Source organism: Heterodontus francisci, chromosome 10, assembly GCF_036365525.1.
Source record: "Heterodontus francisci isolate sHetFra1 chromosome 10, sHetFra1.hap1, whole genome shotgun sequence".
Taxonomy (NCBI): domain Eukaryota; kingdom Metazoa; phylum Chordata; class Chondrichthyes; order Heterodontiformes; family Heterodontidae; genus Heterodontus; species Heterodontus francisci.
This window is the reverse complement of record NC_090380.1, coordinates 125,886,781-125,911,617: the sequence shown is the minus strand read 5'-3', so window position 1 is coordinate 125,911,617 and position 24,837 is coordinate 125,886,781. Positions and strand designations below refer to the sequence as shown.

The window sequence follows — 24,837 nt, the reverse complement described above, 5'->3', positions numbered from 1 at the left end:
GAAAATTTCCTTGGCCTGCTTCTGCCTCATCCTCACTATCATTTTCCTTCTTAACAGTCCCAATTACCTGACATACCTATACTGGCTTATCCTCCTCCCTGCGCGAATATTGTTTGAGCATATTAATGTGACACAACCGGTTCTTCTTCCGGCGATCAGGAGTGTCAATCAAGAAATCTACCCTGCCCACTCTTTTGATCACTCTATATGGGCCGCTGAACCACTTTTAATGGTTCTCCCTGTGATGGTAGTGACATTAATACTTCATCCCTTGGTTTTATGGGAGGTTGTGGTTTTCCCACCTTTTGACAGGTATGGCATGTCCTACAAAATTGTCTCACATCCTTTGTAAGACCTGGCCAGTAATAATATTTGCTTATTTGTGATTTGGTCTTCTGAATTCCCCTGTAATCTGCAAAAGGAATGTCATGTGCTAACCTTAATAATCTTTGTTCATATTTAAGTGGTACCACTATCTGTTCAACAACTGTCCAGTCTTCGTCGGCAGGCCTATGAGGCGGTCTCCATTTCCTCCTCAAAACCCTGTTTGCCATATATTAGCCTTCCGGAACTCCTTTTGCCTCAGCTTCTGACAGAGTCATCTGTGGTATTCAGTATATCTCTGGATCAGTTTGCTGTGCTGCAATGATAGACGATCTGTTAAACAACTTATTTGGATTTTCAAAATTCCCAAAAAAGGTTTCAGATGCTTGGCTAACTAATTGTGATGCCCCTTTTACCACCGACAATGGATCCTGTTTAGCCATTGCTTGGGTAACTACACACGCAGGATATATTCCAGAACTGGTACCTGTAAATGCTCTGTTACCTTAATTTCACTTGGTTCCTCTGTAACTATAGGAGAAACTGATATTTTTGATCCAGCCAAATCATTTCCTAGGAGTAGATCAATTCCCTTTACTGGTAAACTGTGGACAACACCTACATTTACTATCCCAGATATGAAGTCACTCTCTAGGTGTACATTATACAAAGGTACAGGTATATACTTCTCGCCAATTCCATTAACTTAAACTTTAGTGTTCCAGGCGCTCTTTGGTGGAAACCTCATATCTTTCCCCAGCAAGTGTTTGGGTTGCTCATGTGTCCCTGAGTATAATGATAGGTTTTCCTGCCTCACTTACAGGATACGGAGTTACTCTCCCCTTTGACAAAAATTCATTATAAATCTCAGGTATTTTATTCTTAACCTCTGCACTCCTCTTAATTTTAGTATCTGGTTTCACACTCACAGCTGTCATTAATGCTATAGCCTGGTCTGCTATACTCTCAGTCAGAGTCTTTTCCTCGGCACTAACTTTGCGTACCCCAACAAGTCTTATGGGTTTACCTTGCAATTTCCAGCACTCTGAACGAAGATGACCCGTTTTGTTGCAATGATTAAACTTTGGCTTGCGAACCTCACTTCTACCCTCAGCACCTTTCTTTCTGACCTGAGGAGGTGATCCTGGGGCATCCCAGCTGTTCCTTCTTGTCCCTGGCTACTTGCCTACCTTTCACTCTCCCACTTTCTATCCTTCTTGGGTTTATGGGGGTGACGGAAAAAATAGGTTGGCTTATTCACAAGCTCAAAATCTTCAGCAATCTCTACTGCTTGTCTAGCTTTCAAAACTTTCAGGTTATCTATATGAGTTCTCATCACTGAAGGAATGGAGTTTTAAACTCTTCTAAAATAATCAATTCTCGAAGGTTCTCATATGTGGTTTCTACCTTTAATACCCATATCCAATGGTCAAAATTCATTTGCTTCACCCTCTCAAATTCTAACTATGTCTGCCCAGCCAATCTCCGTAAATTCCTAAACTTCCGACGGTAAGCTTCAGGGACTAATTCATACGCAGTGAGAATAGCCTTTTTTTCCATCTCATAATCTGCAGAAGCCTCTTCAGGAAGCATGGCATAAGTTTCATGAGCTCTGCCTACCAGCCTGCCCTGAATAAGCAGTGTCCAGCTTTCTTTTGGCCATTTCATCTGTTGGCTATTTTTTCAAAAGATGTGAAAATACCTCTACGTCACTTTCCTCAATCTTAGGAAGAGCCTGTATAAATTTAAAGAACTTCTTGCTGGGTCCTGATGGAAATTCAGATTCTTCCTGACCCTTTTATTTTAGTTCCATCTCTTTTAGCCTAAATGTCCTCTCTTCTCTTTCACTTTCTCTTTGAAGGTCAAGTTTTCTTATTGCTATTGCTTTTTCTTTTTCCTGTTGAAGCTCCAGTTTTTTCATTTCTGACTGAATCCTAGCATTACTCTCAGACCTACTACCCTCTTGTCTCTTGCATTCCCTTTCTTGTTCTTCGTATTCCCCTTCAGCTTCATAGAAACTTGGAAACTTAGAAAAATAAGAGCAGGAGTAGGCCATTTGGCCTTTCGAGCCTGTTCCGCCATTCAATATGATCACGGCTGATCGTCCAAACTCAGTAACCTGTTCCTGCTTTCTCCCCGTATCCCTTGATCCCATTAGCCCTAAGAACTATATCTAACTCTTTCTTGAATATATTTAATGATTTGGCCTCAACTGCTTTCCGTGGTAGAGAATTCCACAGGTTCACCATTCTCTCTGGGTGAAGAAATCTCTTCTCATCTCAGTCCTAAATGGCTTACCCCTTATTCTTAGATGGTGACCCCTGGTCCTGGACTCCCCCGCCATTGGGAACATCCATCCTGCATCTAGTCTGTACAGTCCTGTTAGAATTTTGTAAGTTTCTATGAGTTCCCCTCTCATTCTTCTAAACTCTAGCAAATACAAGCCTAATCGACCCAATCTCTCTTCATATATCAGTCCTGCCATCCCAGGAATCAGTCTGGTAATCCTTCGCTGCATTCCCTCGATAGCAAGAACATCCTCCCTCAGATAAGGAGACCAAAACTGCACACAATACGCCAGATGTGGTCTCACCAAGGCCCTGTATAATAGCAGCAAGACATCCTTGCTCCTGTACTCGAATCCTCTTGCTATGAAGGCCAACTTACCATTTGCCTTGTTAATTGCCTGCTGCACCTGCATGCTTACTTTCAGCGACTGGTGCACAAGGACACCCAGGTCTCGCTGCACATCCCCCTTTCCAAATCTGACGCCGTTCTGATAATAATCTGCCTTCCTGTTTTTGCCACCAAAGTGGATAACCTCCCAGGTATCCACATTATACTGCATCTGCCATGTATTTGCCCACTCACTCAATCTGTCCAAATCACACTGGAGTTTCTCTGCATTCTCCTTACAGCTCACACTCCAACCCAGCTTCCTGTCGTTTGCAAACTTGGATATATTACATTTAATTCCCTCATCTATATCATTAATATATATTGTGAGTAGCTGGGGTCCTAGCACTGAAGCCTATGGTACCCCACTCGCCACTGCCTGCCACTCGGAAAAAGACCCGTTTATTCCTACTCTTTTATTTTATTTAGAGATACAGCACTGAAACAGGCCCTTCGGCCCAGCGAGTCTGTGCCGACCATCAACCACCCATTTATACTAATCCTACACTAATCCCATACTCCTACCACATCCCCACCTTCTACCTATACTAGGGGCAATTTATAATAGCCAATTTACCTATCAACCTGCAAGTCTTTGGCTGTGGGAGGAAACCGGAGCACCCGGCGAAAACCCACGCGGTCACAGGGAGAACTTGCAAACTCCACACAGGCAGTACCCAGAATTGAACCCAGGTCACTGGAGCTGTGAGGCTGCGGTGCTAACCACTGCGTCACTGTGCCGCCCTGTCTCTGTTTTCTGTCTGCCAACCAGTTCTCTATCCATGTCAGTACCTTACCCCCAATCCCATGTGCTTTAATTTTACACGCTAATCTCTTATGTGGGACTTTATCGAAAGCCTTCTGAAAGTCCAAATACACCATATCCACTGGTTCTCCCTTATCTATTCTACTAGTTACATCCTCAAAAAATTCCAGTAGATTTGTCAAGCATGATTTCCTTTTCGTAAATCTATGTTGACTTTGTCCGATCCTGTTATTGTTTTCCAAATGCTCTGCATTACATCTTTTATAATGGATCTAGCATTTTCCCCACTACTGATGTCAGGCTAACCGGTCTATAATTCCCTGTTTTCTCTCTACCTCCTTCTTTAAATAGTAGGGTTACATTAGCTACCCTCCAATCGTTGGAACTGTTCCAGAGTCTATAGAATTTTGAAAAATAACCAGCAATGCATCTACTATTTCTAGGGCCACTTCCCCAAGTACTTTGGGATGTAGATTATCAGGCCCTGGCGATTTATCAGCCTTCAATCCCATCAATTTCCCTAACACCATTTCCCCACTAATACTGATTTCATACAGTTCCTCCTTTTCACTAGACCCTATGTTCCCCAACATTTCTGGGAGGTAATTTGTGTTCTCTTTCGTGAAGACAGAACCAAATTATGTATTTAATGGGTCTGCCGTTTCTTTGTTGCCCCTTTGTTTCTTATTGTAAGGGACCCACATTAGTCTTCACTAATCTTTTTCTCTTCACATCTCTATAGAAGCTTTTACAGTCAGTTTTTATGTTCTCTGCAAGCTTACTCTCATACTCTATTTTCCCCTTCTTAATCAATCCCTTTGTCCTCCTTTGCTGAATTCTAAACTGCTCCTAATCCTCAGGTTTGCTGTTTGTTCTGCCATTTTATATTTCTCCACCTTGGATCTAATACTATCCCTAATTTCTTTTGTAAGCCACGGTTGAGCCACCCTTCCTGTTTTATTTTTGCGCCAGACAGGAGTGAACAATTGTTGCAATTGTGAGCCTTACTTCGGTTGTGGGTAAAATGTTGGAAAAGGTTATAAGAGATAGGATTTATAATCATCTTGAAAAGAATAAGTTCATTAGCGATAGTCAGCACGGTTTTGTGAAGGGTAGGTCGTGCCTCACAAACCTTATTGAGTTTTTCGAGAAGGTGACCAAACAGGTGGATGAGGGTAAAGCAGTGGATGTGGTGTATATGGATTTCAGTAAGGCGTTTGATAAGGTTCCCCACGGTAGGCAATTGCAGAAAATACGGAAGTATGGGATTGAAGCTGATTTAGAACTTTGGATCAGAAATTGGCTAGCTGAAAGAAGACAGAGGGTGGTGGTTGATGGCAAATGTTCATCCTGGAGTTTAGTTACTAGTGGTGTACCGCAAGGATCTGTTTTGGGGCCACTGCTGTTTGTCATTTTTATAAATGACCTGGATGAGGGTGTAGAAGGGTGGGTTAGTAAATTTGCGGATGACACGAAGGTCGATGGAGTTGTGGATAGTGCCGAAGGATGTTGTAGGTTACAGAGGGACATAGATAGGCTGCAGAGCTGGGCTGAGAGATGGCAAATGGAGTTTAATGCGGAAAAGTGTGAGGTGATTCACTTAGGAAGGAGTAACAGGAATGCAGAGTACTGGGCTAATGGGAAGATTCTTGGTAGTGTAGATGAACAGAGAGATCTTGGTGTCCAGGTACATAAATCCCTGAAAGTTGCCACCCAGGTTAATAGGGCTGTTAAGAAGGCATATGGTGTGTTAGCTTTTATTAGTAGGGGGATCGAGTTTCGGAGCCACGAGGTCATGCTGCAGCTGTACAAAACTCTGGTGAGGCCGCACCTGGTGTAATGCGTGCAGTTCTGGTCACCGCATTATAGGAAGGATGTGGAAGCTTTGGAAAGGGTGCAGAGGAGATTTACTAGGATGTTGCCTGGTATGGAGGGAAGGTCTTACGAGGAAAGGCTGAGGGACTTGAGGTTGTTTTCGTTAGAGAGAAGGAGGAGGAGAGGTGACTTAATAGAGACATATAAGATAATCAGAGGGTTAGATAGGGTGGATAGTGAGAGTCTTTTTCCTCGGATGGTGATGGCAAACACGAGGGGACATAGCTTTAAGTTGAGGGGTGATAGATATAGGACAGATGTTAGAGGTAGTTTCTTTACTCAGAGAGTAGTAGGGGCGTGGAACGCCCTGCCTGCAACAGTAGTAGACTCGCCAACTTTAAGGGCATTTAAGTGGTCATTGGATAGACATATGGATGAAAATGGAATAGTGTAGGTCAGATGGTTTCACAGGTCGGCGCAACATCGAGGGCCGAAGGGCCTGTACTGCGCTGAAATATTCTATGTTCTAATTCATCCATGCGCTCTTTAAATGCTAGCCATTGCCTATCCACTGTCAACCCTTTAAGTAACGTTCCCCAATCTATCATAGCCAACTCGCGCCTCATACCTTCATAGTTTGCTTTATTTAGTTTCAGGACCCTAGTCTCAGAATCAACTCTCTCACTCTCCATCTTAATGAAGAATTCTATCATGTTGCGGTCGCTCTTCCCCAAGGGACCCCACACAACAAGATTGTTAACTAATCCTTTCTCATTACTCAATACCCAGTCTAGGATGGCCTGTTCTCTAGTTGGTTCCTCAACGTATTGGTCCAAAAAACCATCAAGTACGCACTCCAGGAATTCCTCCTCAACAGTATTATTGCTAATTTGGTTTGCCCAATCTTTAAGTAGATTAAATTCACCCATAATTACAGTTGCACATTTATTGCATGTGTCTCTAATTTCCTGTTTAATCTCATCCTCTGCATCACCACTGCTGTTTGAGGGTCTGTATACAACCCCCACTAACGTTTTCTGCCCCTTGGTGTTTCTCAGTTCCACCCATACAGATTCCACATCAGGATTCTCCGAGCTAATATCCTTCCTCACTATTGTATTGATTTCCTCTTTCACTAACAACACTACTCCACCTCCTTTCCCTTTTTGCCTGTCCTTCCTAAAAATACCCTTCGATATTCAGTTCCCATCCTTGGTCACCCTGCAGCCATGTCTCTGTAATCGCAACTATGTCGCATCCATTTACATCTATTTGCGCGGTTAATTCGCCTACCTTATTGCAAATACTCTGTGCATTGAGACACAATGCCTTTAGGCTTGTCTTTTTAACATTCTTAGTCATCTTAGCATTATTTCGCACTATGGCCCTATTTGTTTCTTGCCCTTGATTTCTATGCCTTCCACTTTTGCTTTTTTGTTTCCTGTCTTTCGTTTATATTCTTGTTTCCTCCTCCTCAGTCTCCCCCCTCAAGTTCCCATCCCCCTGCCATTCTAGTTTAAATCCTCCCCAACAGTACTAGCAAACGCCCCCGCGAGGACATCAGTTCCAGTCCTGCCTGGGTGTAACCTATCCCGCTTGTACAGATCTCATCTTCCCCAGAACCGGTCCCGATATCCCAGGAATCTAAATCCCTCCCTTCTGCACCATTTCTCCAGCCACGCAGTCATCTGGTCTATTCTTCTGTTCCTATACTCACTAACACGTGGCACAGGAACTAATCCTGAGATTACGACCTTTGAGGTCCTGCTTTTTAATTTAGCTCCTAACTCCTTAAATTCATCTTGCAGGACCTCATCCCTTTTTCTACCTATGTCATTGGTACTGACATGTACCACGACCACTGGCTGTTCACCCATCCCCTTCAGAATGTCCTGCAGCTGCTCCGAGACATCCTTGACCCTCGCACCAGGGAGGCAACATACCATCCTGGAGTCTCTTTTGCGGCCACAGACACGACTATCTGCAACCCTTACGATAGAATCTCCTATCACAATGGCTCTCCCAGTCTTTTTCCCCCTTGCCGTGCAGCAGAGCCCACTGTGGTGCCACGAACTTGGCTGTTGCTGCTTCTCCCTGGGAGGTCATCCCCCCAACAGTATCCAAAGCGGTATATCTGTTTGAGAGGGGGATGGCCACAGGGGACTCCTGCACTACCTGCCTGTGCCTACTACTCCGTCTGGTGGTCACCCATCTCTTTTCTGCCTGTGCAGTCATTACCTGCGGTGTGACCAGCTCACTAAACGTGCTATCCACGACGTCCTCAGCATCGTGAATTCACCCGCAGCTCCGTAATGCGGGTAGCCAGTAGCTGCAGATGGATACACTTCCTGCACACGTGGTCGTCAGGGACACTGGAAGCGTCCCTGATTTCCCACATAGCACAGGAGGAGCATATCACGGGGCTGAGCTCTCCTGCCATGACTTACCCTTAGGTTAATTAGTTACTCCCTTAATTAAAAAATACTACTTATACTAGGGGCCTTGTTCTACCCACTTCAATCTAAAGTCCTTAAAAAAAACACTTTACTCACCTTATCACCAGAGGATTTTTTTCCAACAAAAAAAACTTTCCCCTTATTTTTTTAAGATAATCTAACAGCTGCTACTCACCAACCAATCACCTTGCAGCTCTCCTCTGACGTCACTGCTTGCCTTTTTGTTGGTCAGAATCTTATGTAGCCACTTGAAGAAGGTTGTTCAAATTGCCTTGATGTTTAAATAAAAATGCTTGATATTCCTCTTTGGTTTGGTCCTTAAATATCTTGTAAACCTTCAGTTTTTCTTGTTCCCATTCACAACGAGCCTTATCCAATTCCTTGCGAGCAAGAGCGATGGAATCCCCATTCTGGGATCTCTTCTTCCGCTCTTAAACTTTGATTCTTCTTTGCAACTCCTGAATAATATCATCCCATTCACTTTGGGTTTTCAAATGGTCTTTTGTACCTCGTCTATTTGCTAGGATTCCTCCTGCTGTACCTTGTGTTGTATCAGCATTGGCAGCCACCTTTGGTTTGGTGTCAGGTCCCATTAAGCCTTCAGGGTTAGTCTGAAGTTTTAGTCCTTCTTCGGAGAACTTTTAATTTGAAATTCTTTAGATACTTTTGCTGCCTTTGCAAAAGGCCATTAGTGGAGATCTGTGACTGTGTTTAATTTTCTCTCTGGCCCAAGAGGGTTACAAATAGGTGAGGGGTCTTTACCCACAGGAACAATTTTCATACTCTTGCTCACTGTTTCAGAAAACGGAAAAACCCGCAAGATAATTTCCTCATATAAAACCAACCTGATTAACGGGTAGTTCAGACGCAACACCAACAATAACAGATCTGTTTACTAAAGCACAGTTTAAATTCACTCGATACAATGGGATGGGCACACAACCTTCATCCATATCCCGTGTCAATACATCTTTATTCACAAAACTCTGAAGAAATGTCTAAATCTTTTACTAACATTAAGCTCTGAGCTGAACCCATATTTCTTAGGATAACAATCTTTCTGGGTCTTTCTTTAGACAAAAAAGAGTAACCTTCAAATATAAAACCCTTATAATCTTTAATGCCTGTATTTGGCCCTCCTGTAAATACATTAGACAGTACTGGTTTCTCACCAGCCTCACACCTTGGTGCAGTATGACTAGCCATGCTCCCTAAAGCTACAGCTTTTGGTTTTAACTTCCAACACTCTGTTTTTACATGTCCAACCTTAAGACAATGTTGGCCTATTTGACTCGCTCCTAACCTACATACAATCTTTTTTTACCACTTTGAGCAGCATCTATTTTCCCATTTCTCCTATCCCTTCTCTGTACTCAGAAACTGGGTCACCATTTGGTCTGTCTCTCCAATTTCTGTGTGGATTTGCAAACAGAGGTCTACTGTCCTCTAGCTGTTTATGGAACAAATCATAATCATCAGCTAAAACAGCAACTTCTCATATATTAGAAACTTTATGGTCTTCTAGGTGTGTTCTAATACTTGCTGGAACACTATTTTTAAATTCCTCCATTAACAACACCACTCTCACATTTCCAAAATTCTGTTCACATTTCATTTCACGATATCAACGGTCAAAAATCATTTCATTTCCTCTAGCAAATTCTACAGGAGTTTGATTCTGTCTCTTCCTCAGTTTTGAATTATAAATCAATAAGCTTCTGGAACCAGCTCATAGACATTAAGTACTGCATTTTTAACTGTCTCATAATTTGCAGACTGTTCCTCTGAAAAGCTTGAATAAACATCCTGTGCTTTTCACATGAAAACGTTAATTTGATTCACTCTGCGTGAAATCCAGAAACGACCTGAAGGCACTGGATACTGCAAAGACTATGGGCCCTGACAATATTCCGGCAATAGTACTGAAGCCCTGTACTTCAGAACTTGCCGTGCCCCTTGCCAAGCTGTTCCAGTACAGCTACAATAACTTAATATTTTTATATAAACTTTCTATTCTACAACACTGGCATCTACCTGGTAATGTGGAAAATTGCTCAGGTATGTCCTGTACACAAAAAACAGGACAAATCCAACCCGGCCAATTACCACCCCATCAGTCTACTCTCGATCATTAGTAAAGTGATGAAAGGTGTCGTCAACAGTGCTATCAAATGGCACTTGCTTAGTAATAACCTGCTCAGTGACGCTCAGTTTGGGTTCCGCCAGGGCCACTCAGTGCCTGACCTCATTACAGCCTTGGTTCAAACATGGACAAAAGAACTGAACTCAAGAGGTAATAAAAGCAAAATAGTACGGATGCTGGAAATCTGAAATAAAAACAAGAAATGCTGGAACCACTCAGCAGGTCTGGCAGCATCTGTGGAAAGAGAAGCAGAGTTAACGTTTCGGGTCAGTGATCCTTCTACAGAACTGAGTTCCGAAGAAGGGTCACTGACCTGAAACGTTAACTCCGCTTCTCTTTCCACAGATGCTGCCAGACCTGCTGAGTGGTTCCAGCATTTCTTGTTTGAACTCAAGAGGTGATGTGAGAGTGAATGCCCTTGACATCAAGGCAGCATTTGACCGAGTATGACATCACGGAGCCCTAGCAAAACTGGTGTCAATGAGATTCAGGGGGAACACTCTCCGCTGGTTGGAGTCGTACCTAGCGCAAAGGAAGATGGTTGTGGTTGTTGGAGGTCAATCATCTCAGTCCCAGGACATCACTGCAGGAATTCCTCAGGGTAATGTCCTAGGCCCAACCATCTTCAGCTGCTTCATCAATGACCTTCCTTCAATCAAAAGATCAGAAGTGGGGATGTTCGCTGATGATTGCACAATGTTCAGCACCATTCACGACTCCTCAGATACTGAAGCAGTCCGTGTGGAAATGCAGCAAGATCTGGACAATATCTAGCCTCGGGCTGCTAAGCGGCAAGTAACATTCTCGCCGTACAAGTGTCAGGCAATGACCATCTTCAACAAGAGAGAATTTAACCATCTCCCCTTGACATTCAATGGCATTACAATCACTGAATCCCCTACTATCAACATCCTGAGGCTTACCGTTGACCAGAAACTGGTAGCAATATAAATACCGTGGCGACAAGGTGGGTGTATTGAAATGGCAAGCGACAGGAAGCTGGGGGTCATGTTTTCAGACTGAGCGGAGGTGGTCCGCAAAGCGCTTTGCCATTTCAACACACCCCCCTGCTCTCATGCCCACATCTCTGTCCTGGGAACAGTTCCAGTGAACATCAACGCAAGCTCGAGGAACAGCACCTCATTTACCGACCAGGCACACTACAGCCTGTCGGACTGATGATTGAGTTCAATAATTTCAGAGCATGACTGCACCCCACCCCTCTTTTTTAGTTTTACCTTTTTTTTAGTTTTACTTTGTATTTTTATTTCATTTTATTTTAGTTTGTTTCATCATTAAACTTTTTTTTAACCATTATTCAAGAAGGGGAGCAGGGATAAACCAGGTAATTACAGGTCAGTGAGTCTAACATCAGTGGTAGGGAAACTATTGGAAAAAATTCTGAGGGACAGGATTAATTTCCACTTGGAGAGGCAGGGATTAATCAGGGATAGTCAGCATGGCTTTGTCAGAGGGAGATCTTGTCTAACAAACTTGATTGAATTTTTCGAGGAGGTGACTAGATGTGTAGATGAGGGTAAAACAGTTGATGTAGTCTACGTGGACTTCAGTAAGGCTTTTGATAAGGTCCCGCATGGGAGATTGGTTCAGAAGGTAAGAGCCCATGGGATCTGGGGCAATTTGACAAAATGGATTCAAAATTGGCTTAATGGCAGGAGGCAGAGGGTGATGGTCGAGGGTTGTTTTTGCAAGCGGAAGCCTGTGACCAGTGGTGTACCACAGGGATCGGTGCTGGGACCCTTGCTGTTTGTAGTGTACATTAATGATTTAGGCATGAATGTAGGAGGTATGATCAGTAAGTTCGCAGATGACACGAGAATTGGTGGTGTCGCAAATAGTGAGGAGGAAAGTCTTAGATTATGGGATGATATAGATGGGCTGGTAAGATGGGCGGAGCAGTGGCAAATGGAATTTAATCCTGAGAAGTGTGAGGTGATGCATTTTGGGAGAACTAACAAGGCAAGGAAATATACGATGGATGGTAGGACCCTAGGAAATGCAGAGGGTCAGATGGACCTTGGTGTACTTGTCCATAGATCACTAAAGGCACCAGCACAGGTAGATAAGGTAGGTAGGAAGGCATATGGAATACTTGCCTTTATTAGCCGAGGCATAGAATATAAGAGCAGGGAGGTTTTGATGGAGCTGTATAAAATGCTAGTTCGGCCACAGCTGGTGTACTGTGTACAGTTCTGGGCACCACACTATGGGAAGGATGTGATTGCACTGGAGAGAGTGCAGAGGAGATTCACCAGGATGTTGCCTGGACTGGAGCATTTAAGCTATGAAGAGAGACTGGATAGGCTAGAGCTGTTTTCCTTAGAGCAGAGAAGGCTGAAGGGAGACCTGATTGAGGTATACAAAATTATGAGGGGCGTAGATAGGATAGATTGGAAGAAACTTTTTCCCTTAGCGGAGGTGTCAGTAACCAGGGGGCATAGATTTAAGGCAAGGGGCAGGAAGTTTAGAGTGGATTTGAGGAAAACATTTTTCACCCAGAGGGTGGTTGGAATCTGGAACACACTACCTGAAGGGGTGGTAGAGGCAGGAACCCTCACAACATTTAAGAAGTATTTAGCTGAGCACTTGAAACGCCATAGCATACGTGCCAAGTGATGGAAAATGGGATTAGAATAGATAGGTGCTTGATGGCTGGCACAGACACGATGGCCGAAGAACCTGTTTCTGTGCTGTATAACTCTATGACCATGTGCCTGCCTATTTTTTTTTCATGTTTTGCTTTTGGCTAGGGCTTTCATTATTCTATCATTTAACACCCCCTTTGCACTAACGCTTAGTATTTCAGCACACCATGAACGCACTCTTTTCCTTTGCCCCATGACCTCCTTGTCAGTTATTCTCTGTGACCCTCTACCCTATCAACACCTTCCATTTTTCTCTTCTGCCCCACCCCCACTTTATTGGCTTAAAACCTGTTAAATTTCTAACCTTTGCCAGTTTTGATTGAAAGGTCACTGTCTGAAACATTAACTTAGCTTCTCTCTCCACAGATGTTGCGAGACCTGCTGAGTATTTCCAGCACATTTTGGTTTTATTTCTGACCTCCAGTACATGTTGTTTGCTTACAAGACCTCTCAGTCCTTTCCATGGAATCCTTTTTTCAGTTTTAAAACACAAGTCCTCAAAGTTTAACAAAAAATGGAAGTACTTTGATAACACCTCCACCCTTGGAGGAGTGAAACGCCATTTTTACATGTGCTTTATTACAAAGTGTGGAAAAAAATAGATAAAAAATATTAAAACACATTTACACACTTATTCTCATTCACTGTAGCTGATATAGTTCTGCTTTGCACCATCTTTTGCACTTAGATAACTCAACGCAAATTTCAATTTTAGATAAAGCATCTGCAATTGCATTATTTTTTCTGCCATTTGTATAATCTTTAAGTGATAAGGTTGCAATAGTAAACTCCATTGGAATAGTCTGGCATTCTGGTTTTTGAATTTTTCTACAAAGGCTAGGAGGTTATGATCAGTATTTTTTTTATTTGTTCGTGGGATGTGGGCGTTTCTGGCTAGGCCAGCATTTATTGCTCTTCACTAATTGCCCTTGAGAAGGTGAGGGTGAGCCGGCTTTTGAACCACTGCAGTCCATGTGTGGTAGATACATCAACAGAGATGTTTGGAAGAGAGTTCCAGGATATTGACCCAGCGACAGTGAAGGAATGGCGATATAGTTCCAAGTCAGGATGGTGTGTGGCTTGGGGGGAAACTTGCAGGTGGTGGTGTTCCCATGCATCTGCTGCCCTCGTTTCAGATTGCGCCTACAATCCCGATATTCTTTCAAAGCTTCGTCTTTCTTCAGCCGCCTAGACCTTATGTATGCTTCCTTTTTCCTCTTAGCTAGTCTCACAATTTTACCTGTCATCCATGGTTCCCTAATCTTGCCATTTCTACCCCTCATTTTCACAGGAACATGTCTCTCCTGCACGCTAATCAACCTCTCTTTAAAAGCCTCCCACATATCAAATGTGGATTTACCTTCAAACAGCTGCTCCCAATCTACATTCCCCAGCTCCTGCCGAATTTTGGTATAGTTGGCCTTCCCCCAATTTAGCACTCTTCCTTTAGGACCACTCTCGTCTTTGTCCATGAGTATTCTAAAACTTACGGAATTGTGATCACTATTCCCAAAGTAGTCCCCTACTGAAACGTCAACCACCTGGCCTGGCTCATTTCCCAACACCAGGTCCAGTATGGCCCCTTCCCGAGTTGGACTATTTACATACTGCTCTAGAAAACCCTCCTGGATGCTCCTTACAAATTCTGCTCCATCTAGACCCCTAACATTAAGTGAATCCCAGTCAATGTTGGGAAAATTAAAATCTCCTATCACCACCACCCTGTTGCTCCTACAGCTTTCCATAATCTGTTTACATATTTGTACCTCTATCTCACGCTCGCTGTTGGGAGGCCTGCAATACAGCCCCAACATTGTTACCGCACCCTTCCTATTTCTGAGTTCTGCCCATATTGCCTCACAGCTCGTGTCTCCATAGTGCCTTCCTTCAGCACAGCTGTGATATCCTCTTTGACCAGTAATGCAACTCCTCCACCCCTTTTACCTCCCTCTCTATCCCGCCTGAAGCATCGGTATCCTGGGATATTTAGTTGCCAATCATGCCCTTCCCTCAACCAAGTCTCAGTAATAGCAATAACATCATACTCCCAGGTACTAATCCAAGCCCTAAGTTCAGCTGCCTTACCTACTACACTTCTTGCATTAAAACAAATGCACCTCAGACCATCAGTCCCTTTGCTTTCATCATCTGCTCCCTGCCTACTCTTTCCCTTAGTCACGCTGACTTCATTATCTAGTTCCTTACAGGCTTTAGTTACTACATCCTTACTCTCTACTGACCTCATTTGGTTCCCATCCCCCTGCCACATTAGTTTAAACCCTCCCCAACAGCGTTAGCAAAAGCACCCCCAAGGACATTGGTTCCAGTCCGGCCCAGGTGTAGACCGTCCAATTTGTAATAGTCCCACCTCCCCCAGAACCGGTCCCAATGTCCCAAAAATCTGAACCCCTCCCTCCTGCACCATCTCTCAAGCCACGCATTTATCCTGACTATTCTTTCATTTCTACTCTGACTATCATGTGGCACTGGTAGCAATCCGGAGATTACTACCTCTGAGGTCCTACTTTTTAACTTGGCTCCTAACTCCCTAAATCCTGCTTGTAGGACCTCATCCCGTTTTTTACCTATATCATTGGTGCCTATGTGCACAACGACAACTGGCTGTTCACCCTCCCCCTTCAGAATGTTCTGCAGCCGATCTGAGACATCCCTGACCCGTGCACCTGGGAGGCAACATACCATTCGGGAGTCTTGTTTTCGACCACAGAACCGCCTATCTACTCCCCTTGCAATCGAATCCCCTATGACTATAGCCCTTCCACTCTTTTTCCCGCCCTTCCGAACAGCAGAGCCAGCCACGGTGCCATGAACCTGGCTACTGCTGCCTTCCCCTGGTGAGCCATCTCCCTCAACAGTATCCAAAACGGTATACCTGTTGTGGAGGGAGATGACCGCAGGGGACACCTGCACTGCCTTCCTGCTCTTTCTCTGCCTTTTGGTCACCCATTCCCTTTCTCCCTCAGCAATCCTAATCTGCGGTGTGACCAATTCGCTAAACGTGCTATCCACAACCTCCTCAGCATCGCGGATGCTCCAAAGTGAGTCCATCCACAGCTCCAGAGCCGTCATGCGGTCTAACAAGAGCTGCAGCTGGACACACTTCCTGCACGTGAAGGAGTCAGGGACATCAGCCATGTCCCTGAGCTCCCACATTGAGGAAGAGGAGCATGTCACGGGTCTGAGATCTCCTGCCATTTTTAATCTTAAGCTTAAACTTAGTTAAATGAAAAAGGAACGAAAAGTTTTTTACCAATCACACGATTAAAAAAAAGAGAAATAGAAAAAGCCTTACCTTATCTACACACCACCGAGTCCTTTTTTTTGGTTAGAGGAGGAGGGCGGGTGGGAGACACTACAGGTGTAGTGTCTCGGGTTCAGAAACGGCCCAAATATATAGGGTTTTACTTACCCAGAAGCCCCCTGGTCTCCGCCGAAAACAAAAAGAAATTAAGTTTACTTTAAACTGACCTTCCCAGCTGCTCACTTGCTCGCACTCTCTGCTCCCGAAAAAGCTGCTGCAATGAAAGGCAAGTTATTTTAAACGGCCCAAATATATAGGGTTTTACTTACCCAGCAGCCCCCTGGTCTCCGCCGAAAACAAAAAGAAATTAAGTTTACTTTAAACTGACCTTCCCAGCTGCTCACTCGCTCACACTCTCTGCTCCTGAAAAAGCTGCTGCAATGAAAGGCAAGTTATTTTAAACGGCCCAAATATATAGGGTTTTACTTACCCAGCAGCCCCCTGGTCGCCGCCGAAAACAAAAAGAAATTAAGTTTACTTTAAACTGACCTTCCCAGCTGATGAGTCAGGAGTACTGACTCATCAGCTGAGGGAGGGCGGTAGGTAGTAATCAGTAGGAGGTTACCTTGCCCATGTTTAACCTGATGCCATGAGACTTCGTGGGGTCCAGAGTCGATGTTGAGGACTCCCAGGGCAACTCCCTCCCTACTGTAGACCACTATCCCGCCACCCCTGCTGGTCTGTCCTGCCGGTGGGACAGGACATACCCGGGGATGGTGATGGCAGTGTCTGGGACATTGTCTGTAAGGTATGATTCTGTGAGTATGACTATGTCAGGCTGTTGCTTGACTAGTCTGTGGGACAGCTCTCCCAAATTTGGCACAAGCCCCCAGATGTTAATAAGGAGGACTTTGCAGGGTCGACAGGGCTGGGTTTGCCGTTGTCCTTTCCGGTGCCTAGGTCGATGCTGGGCAGCCCGTCCAGTTTTATTCCTTTTTATTGACTCCGTAGCGGTTAGGTACAACTGAGTGGCTTGCTAGGCCATTTCAGAGGGTATGTAAGAGTTAACCACATTGCTGTGGGTCTGGAGTCACATGTAGGCCAGACCAGCAGATTTCGTTCCCTAAAGGGCATTAGTGAACCAGATGCGTTTTTACAACAATCGACAATGGTTTCATGGCCATCATTACACTAGCTTTTAATTCCAGATTTATTAATTAAATTCAAATTCCACCTTCTGCTGTGGTGGGATTCGAACCCATGTTCCCAGATCAATACCCTGGGTCTCTGGGTTATTCGTTCAGTGATAATACCACTACGCCACTGCCTCCCCTAATGAGGGATTGAAGGAAATTAGTATTAGTAAGAAGGTTGTATTGGAGAAATTAATGGGACTGAAGGTTGATAATTCCCAATGACCTGATATTCTACAGCCCAGAGTGTTGAAAGAGGTGGCTATGGAGATAGTGGATGCATTGGTGATCATTTTCCAAAATTCTATAGATTCTGGAGCGGTTCCTGCAGATTGGAAGGTCGCAAATGTCACCCCACTATTTAAGAAGGGAGGGAGAGAGAAAACTGGGAATTACAGACCTGTTAGCCTTACATCAGTCATTGGGAAAATGCTAGAATCTATTCTAAAGGATGTGATAAATGGACACTTGGATAATAACAATCTGTTGGAGTTTTTTGAGGATGTTACTAACCGAATTGATAAAGGGGAGTTGGTGGATGTGGTATACTTGGATTTTCAGAAGGCTTTTGATAAAGTCCCCCACAGGAGGTTGGTTAGCAAAATTAAAGCACATGGGATAGGAGGTAATATACTGGCATGGATTAAGGAATGGTTAACAGACAGAAAGCAGAGAGTAGGAATAAAAGGGTCATTCTCGCGTTGGCAGGCTGTGACTAGTGGGGTACCACAGGGATCAGTGCTTGGGCCCCAGCTATTCACAATATACATCAATGATTTGGATGTGGGGACCAAATGTAATATTTCCAAGTTCATGGATGACACAAAACTAGGTGGGAATGTGTGTTGTGAGGAGGATGCAAAGCGGCTTCAAGGCGATTTGGACAGACTTAGTGAGTGGGCAAGAACATGGTAGATGGAATATAATGTGAAAAACTATGAGGTTATCCTCTTTGGTAGGAGGAATAGATGTGCAGAGTACTTCTTAAATGGTGAGAGATTAGAAAGTGTAGATGTACAAAGGGCCCTGGGTGTCTTTGTCAATAAGCAATTAAGAAGGTTAATGGTATGTTAGCTTTATCACAAGACGATTTGAGTACAGGAGTAGTGAAGTCTTGCTTCAATTGTATAGAACCTTGGTTGGACCGTACTTGGAGTACTGTGTGCAGTTTTGGTCCCCTTACCTTAGGAAGTATATTATTGCCATAGAGGGAGTGCAACGAAGGTTCACCAGTCTTGTTCTCGGGATGGCGGGACTGTCCTATGCAGAGAGATTGGGGAAACTGGGCCTGTATTCTCTAGAGTTTCGAAGAATGAGAGGTGATCTCATTGAAGCCTACAAAATACTTAAAGGGATAGACAGGGTCAATGCAGGTAAGATGCTTCCCTTAGTTGGGGAGTCTAGAACCAGGGGACACAATTTCAAAATAAGGGGGAAGCCACTTCGGACAGAGATGAGGAGAAATTTCTTTACTCAGTGGGTTGTCAATCTTTGGAATTCTCTACTCCAGAGGGCTGTAGAAGCTCAGTTATTGTGTATGTTTAAAGCAGAGATTGACAGATTTCTAAATACAAATGACAGAAAGGGATATGAGGATAGAAAAAGGCATTGAAGTGGATGATCAGCTATGATCATATTGAATCGGGGGCAGGCTCAATGGGCTGAATGGCCTACTCTTGCTCCTATGTTCCTCTGTTTCCATAAGCCCAAGTCTGAATGTTGTCCAGGTCTTGCCGCATGCCGGCACAGAGTGCCTCGGTATCTGAGGAGTTAGAAATGGAACTGAACATTGTGAAATTTAATTTGATCAGTTTGATAGTTAGAATTGGGAACTCACCATAAACTGATGGAAGGTTGTAAAATTCCAACAAGGTAAGGAGGGGATCCTTCCACGCAGAATGGTTAATCGAAGAACATAAGAAACAGAAACAGGAGTAGGCCATACGGCTCCATAAGTCTGCTCTGCCATTTAATAAGATCATGGCTGGTCCTTGACCTCAACTCCACTTTTCCACCTTATCCCCATATCCCCTGATTGCCTTAGAGCCCAAAATTCTTTTGATCTCAGCCTTGAATATCAACAATTGAGCATCCACAGCCTTCTGGGATACAGAATATCAAAGATTCAAAATCTTCTGAGTGAAGCAATTTCGCCTTATCTCAGTCCAAAATGATTCCTTATCCTGACTACGCCCCCAGTTCTAAACTGTCCAGCCAGCGGAAACAACCTATCAGTGTCTACCCTGTCTAGCCCTCTCAGTACTTATGTTTCAATGAGATCACCTCTCATTCTTCTAAACTCCAGAGTGTATAGGCCCATTTCACTCAATCTCTCCTCATAGGACAATCCCCTCACCCTAGGAATGAACCTCTGTTGAACCACCTCTAAGGCAAGTTTGTTCTTTTAGATATAGAGACTAAAACTGTCCATCGTACGTCAGGTGTGGTCTTACCAAAGTCCTATACAAGTGCAGCAAGAATTACATAGAAACATAGAAAATTCCCAGACTATGTTGGTTGCTCAATGTTGAAATGCTGCCTTTGACATATTATTTGCATCTCAAGAACAAATTGAAAGAAAGAGAGATCAAACATCCCATCCTCTCTGGATCAGTGAATTTAATTTAAGAATTCTCTACCTGTCTACTCAGACTTAAAACAGCCCTTTCAGTCCTGGTTGTGGCCGGAATAGGGCCATATTAAACATCACCGCAGCACTTCTAGACCACCTATCCATCAATGCGAAGGAAAATGAGAAAGTTTGGGTAAATGCATGGAAAGTCCATTGGAGGGTGGGATTGAATCTTGGTGTGAAAAATTACAAATAAAAACAGAAAGTACTGGAAATACTCAGCAGGTCTGGCAGCATCTGTAGAGAGAGAAGCAGAGTTAACGTTTCAGGTCTGTGACCTTTCATCAGAACTGTGAAAAATTACATATTGCTGCTACATCAAGCCTTGGTGTAAAGCACATTTTTTCTGTGTCAGAGTTAATTGGCTCCTCTTTCTAAAAGTATGGTTTCTATATTCCAGCTTTGGAGAAAAGGGAACAGGAGAATGAACAGTTACGACTGGATTGTGATCATTTTAAAGCTAGGCTGCAAACAGCACAGGCAGACTGCCAAAAGGAGCGAGAGGTAAAAATGCATTAAACAATGTGCTATGTGGTCTTGTGAATTTTCATATGGCCCAGAAATTCTAAGGCTCCCTGCCATTTTTCAAGTGTATAACAGGTGCCATTCAATATGGCAGGATGGGTATACAGTCCTGCCACATCCAGCTGTGAAGGGTGGTGGATGATTAAACAACTAACAGAGTAGGAGGCTTCACAAAATATCCCTATCCTCAATGATTGGGGAGCCCAGCATATCAGTGCAGAAGACAAGGCTGAAGCATTTGCAACCATCTTCATTCAAAAGTGCCAAGTGCATGATCCGTCTCAGTCTCCTCCTGAGATCCCCAGCATCACAGATGCCAATCTTCAGCCAATTTGATTCACTCCATGTGATACCAAGAAACAACTGTAGGTGCTGGATACTGCAAAGACAAAAGCAGGACAAATCCAATCTGGCCAGCTCCTGCTCCATTAGCCTCCTCTCAATCATCAGACAACTGATGGAAGGTGTTGTCAATACTTCTATCAAGTGGTACTTAACACAGCATCAACCTGCTCACTGATGCTCAGTATAGGTTCCACTTGGGCCCCTTGGCTCCTGACCTCATTACAGCCTTGGTCCAAACATGGGCAAAAGAGCTGCACTCAAGAGGGGAGGTGAGATCAAGGCAGCATTTGATTGACTGTGGCATCAGGGAACCCTGAGAAAATTGAAGTCAATGGGAATCGGGAAAACTCTGCACTGGTTGGAGTCAAAAGAAGATGGTTGTGGTTGTTGGAGGCCAATCGTCTCAGTCCTAGGACATCACTGTAGGAGTTCCTCAGGGTACTGTCTTAGGCCCAACTATCTTCATCTGCTTCGTTAATGACCTTCCCTCCATCATAACGTCAGAAGTGGAGATGTTCACTGATGATTGCACAATGTTCTGTTCCTTTTACAATTCCTCAGAAACTGAAACAGTCTGTGCCCATATGCAGCAAGACCTGGACAATATTCAGGCTTGGGTTGATAAATGGCAAGTAACATTCACGCCACAAAAGTGCCAGGCAATGACCATCTCCACTAAGAGAGAATCTAAACATCTCTCCTTGACATTGAATGGCATTATCATCACTAAATCCCCCACTGTCAACATCCTGGGGGTTACCATTGACCAGAAACTGAACTGGAGTAGGCATATAAATACTGTGGCTACAAGAGCAGGTCAGAGACTGGGAATTCAGAGGCGAGTAACTCACCTCCTGTCTCCCCAAAGCCTGTCCACCATCTACAAGGCCCAAGTCAGGAGTGTGACTTGCCTGGATGAGTGTGGTTCCAACAACACACAATCCAGGACAAAGCAGTCCGCTTGATTGGCAACCCATTCACCACCTTCAACATTCACTCCCACCACCAACACCGATGCACAGCGGGAGCAGTGTGTACTATATACAAGATGCACTGCAGCAACTCACCAAGGCTCCTTTTACAGCACCTTCCAAATCCGGGACCTCTATCACCTAGAAGGACAAGGGCAGCAAATGCATGGGAACACCTGACTTGGAACTATATCGCCGTGCCTTCACTGTCACTGGGTCAAAATCCTGGAACTTCCTTCCTAACAGCACTGTTGGTGTAACTGTACCACAAAGACTGCAGTGGTTCAAGAAGGCAGTTCATCACCACTGCTTCTGAAGGGCAGTTAGGGATGGGCAATAAATTCTGGCCTAGCTAGCAACACCCACATCCCACGAACGAGTTAAAACAAAAATCTCCTTCCCGAAAGGACATTAGTGAACCAGATGGGCTACTGGCTTTAAATTCCAGATTTTAATTAATTAATTTTAAATTCCACCAGCTGCTATGTTGGGATTTGAATCCATGTCCTCAAGATTACTAGTCCAGCAACATTGCCACTGTGCCACTGTCTCCCCAGTAGTGGCACTGTAGTTCCTAGTCCATGGACATCACGGAGAAGGTGTGTAATCTGCAGGGGGAAGGGAATGAGACAGAAGTTGTGGCAAATGTTGGCACCAACAACGTAGAGAGAGCAGGTATTGAGGTCCTATGGCCAGATTTTCAGGAGCTGGCAAGGAAGATAAAAAGTAGGATCTTGAAGGTTGTAATCTCTTGATTACTCTCAGTGCCACATGCTAGTGAGACTAGAAATAGGACAATACGGAGGATCAGTGCCTTGAGGCATGGTACAGGAGGGAGGGTTCAGATTCTTGCAACATTGGGTCCAGTTCTGGGGCAGGAGGCACCTATTCAAAAGGCACTGGTTGCACCTGAACAGGACTGGGATCCATGTCCTCGTGGGGAGGTTCATGAGTGTTGTTGGGGAGGGTTTAAATTAAATTGGCGGTGGGGGTGGGGGGGGGGGGTGCGGTGAGCACCAGCGTATAGAAGTAGACAAGAGGAATAAAGTGCATAAAGGAATGAGAATGAGACAGGTGCAGAATACATGTTTGTAAGCACACAAAGTGTGATGCATAAGATTGTTGAGTACAAGCACAAATAGCCCTGTTGAATATGATGTAGTGGAAATCACAGAAATGTGGCTTAAAAATGATGAGGACTGGGTGCTAATTATTCAAGGATACAAAGTGTTCAGAAAAGATAAATTGTTTCCAATGGTCGGTGAATCTAAAACACGGGAGCACAGTCTCTGGATAAGGGGCTTTAGGACTGAGATGAGGAGAGATTACTTCACTCGAAGGGTTGTGAATCTTTGGAATTCTTTACCCCAGAGGGTTGTGGATGCTCCGTCATTGAATACATTTAAGGCTGGTGTAGACAGATCTTTGATCTCTCGGGAAATCAATGCATACGGCGAGCGGGCAGGAAAGAGGAGTTGAAGCCTAAGATCAGCCGTGATCGTATTGAATTACGGAGCAGACACGATTGGCCATAGGTCTACTTCTGCTCCGATTTCTTGTGTTGTGAATGAAAAAAGGGAGGTGGGGTGGTAGTACTGATTAGGGAAGACATGTAGTGTTGGAAAAAGAGGAGGCAAAGACAGAATCCATTTGGATAGAGTTGAGAAGCAAAAAGGGTATGATCACACTATTGGGGGTATTCTATAGGCCTCCAAATAGTGAGAGAGATACAGAGGAGCAAATCTGCAGCTAAAACACAGAATCAAAGCAAAATACTGCAGATGCTGGAAATCTGAAATAAAAACAGGAAGTGTTGGAAATACTCAGCAGATCAGGCATCATCTGTGGAGAGAGAAGCAGAGTTAATGTTTCAGGTCTGTGACCTTTCATCAGAACACCTGCTGAGTATTTCCAGCACTTTCTATTTTTATTAGGGAAATCACAGAGATGTGCAATAGAGTGATGATTTGGGGGGATTTTAATTACCCAAATATCGATTGGGATAATGTTAAGAGTAAAGGGAAAGGAGGAGGAGGAATTTCTGAAATATGTTCAGGAGAACTTTCTTGACCAGTATGTTCTCGGTCCAACGAGGAAGGAGGCATTGCTGGGTATAAAGCTGGGGAATGAGAGAGGCCAAGTGGACCAGGTGTCTGTGGGGGAACACTTGGGTAAGAGTGATCATTGTATCATGAGGTTTAGATTAGTAATAGAGAATAGGAAGAAACAATCTAAAGTAGAACTTCTAAATTGGAAAAGGTCTAACTTCAGTGGGCTGAGAGGGATCTAGCCAGGGTAAAATGGAAACAAAGATTGACAGGAAAAACTGTAATGGAGCAATGGGTGATATTTAAGGAAGAGATGTTTCAGGTACAGGCCAGGTACTTTCCAACAAGAGGGAAAGGTAAGGGAACCAAAGCCAGGGCTCCTTGGATGACAAGGAGATAGAGATTATGAGGAAACAAAAAAAGAGGGAGTGTGATGGATGAATTATTCGTGTGAAAATGAGGCCAAATACAATAAGCTGAGAGAGGAAGTGAAGAGCAGAATATAACTGGCAAAGAGAGAGTACGAGAATAGAATGGCAGTTAACATAAAAGGGAACCAAAAACCCTTCTACCAGCATATAAACAGTAAGATGGTAGTAAGTGATGGGGTGGGGCCTATTAGGGACAAATATTCATAGAGGTGTACGGCAAGGGTAGAATACTTACATAGAAACATAGAAATAGGAGCAGGAGTAGGCCATTTGGCCCTTCGAGCCCACTCTGCCATTCATTATGATCATGGCTGATCATCAAACTCAGTAGCCTGTTCCCGTTTTCCCCCCATATCCTTTGATCCCTTTAGACCCAAGAGCTATATCTAACTCCTTTTTGAAAACATTCAATGTTTTGGCCTCAGCTGCTTTCTGTGGTAGCGAATTCCACAGGCTCACCACTCTCTGGGTGAATAAATTTCTCCTCATCTCAGTCCTGAATGGTTTACCCCGTGTCCTTAGACAATGACCCCTGGTTCGGGACTCCCCCACCATCGGGAACATCCTTCCTGCATCTACCCTAT

At 44.1% G+C, this 24,837-nt stretch overlaps 1 protein-coding gene across 5 annotated transcripts in view; it reads left to right on the top strand.

The window, feature by feature from the left end:
* hsf2bp (heat shock transcription factor 2 binding protein) overlaps window positions 1–24,837 on the top strand; it is a 245,369-nt gene that overhangs the window by 36,684 nt on the left and 183,848 nt on the right. For all 5 annotated transcript variants that reach the window (XM_068040083.1, XM_068040085.1, XM_068040086.1 and 2 more), the window contains one exon: window positions 20,334–20,437. In XM_068040083.1, the coding sequence (XP_067896184.1) occupies window positions 20,334–20,437 (104 nt within the window). The remainder of the gene's footprint in view (window positions 1–20,333; window positions 20,438–24,837) is intronic.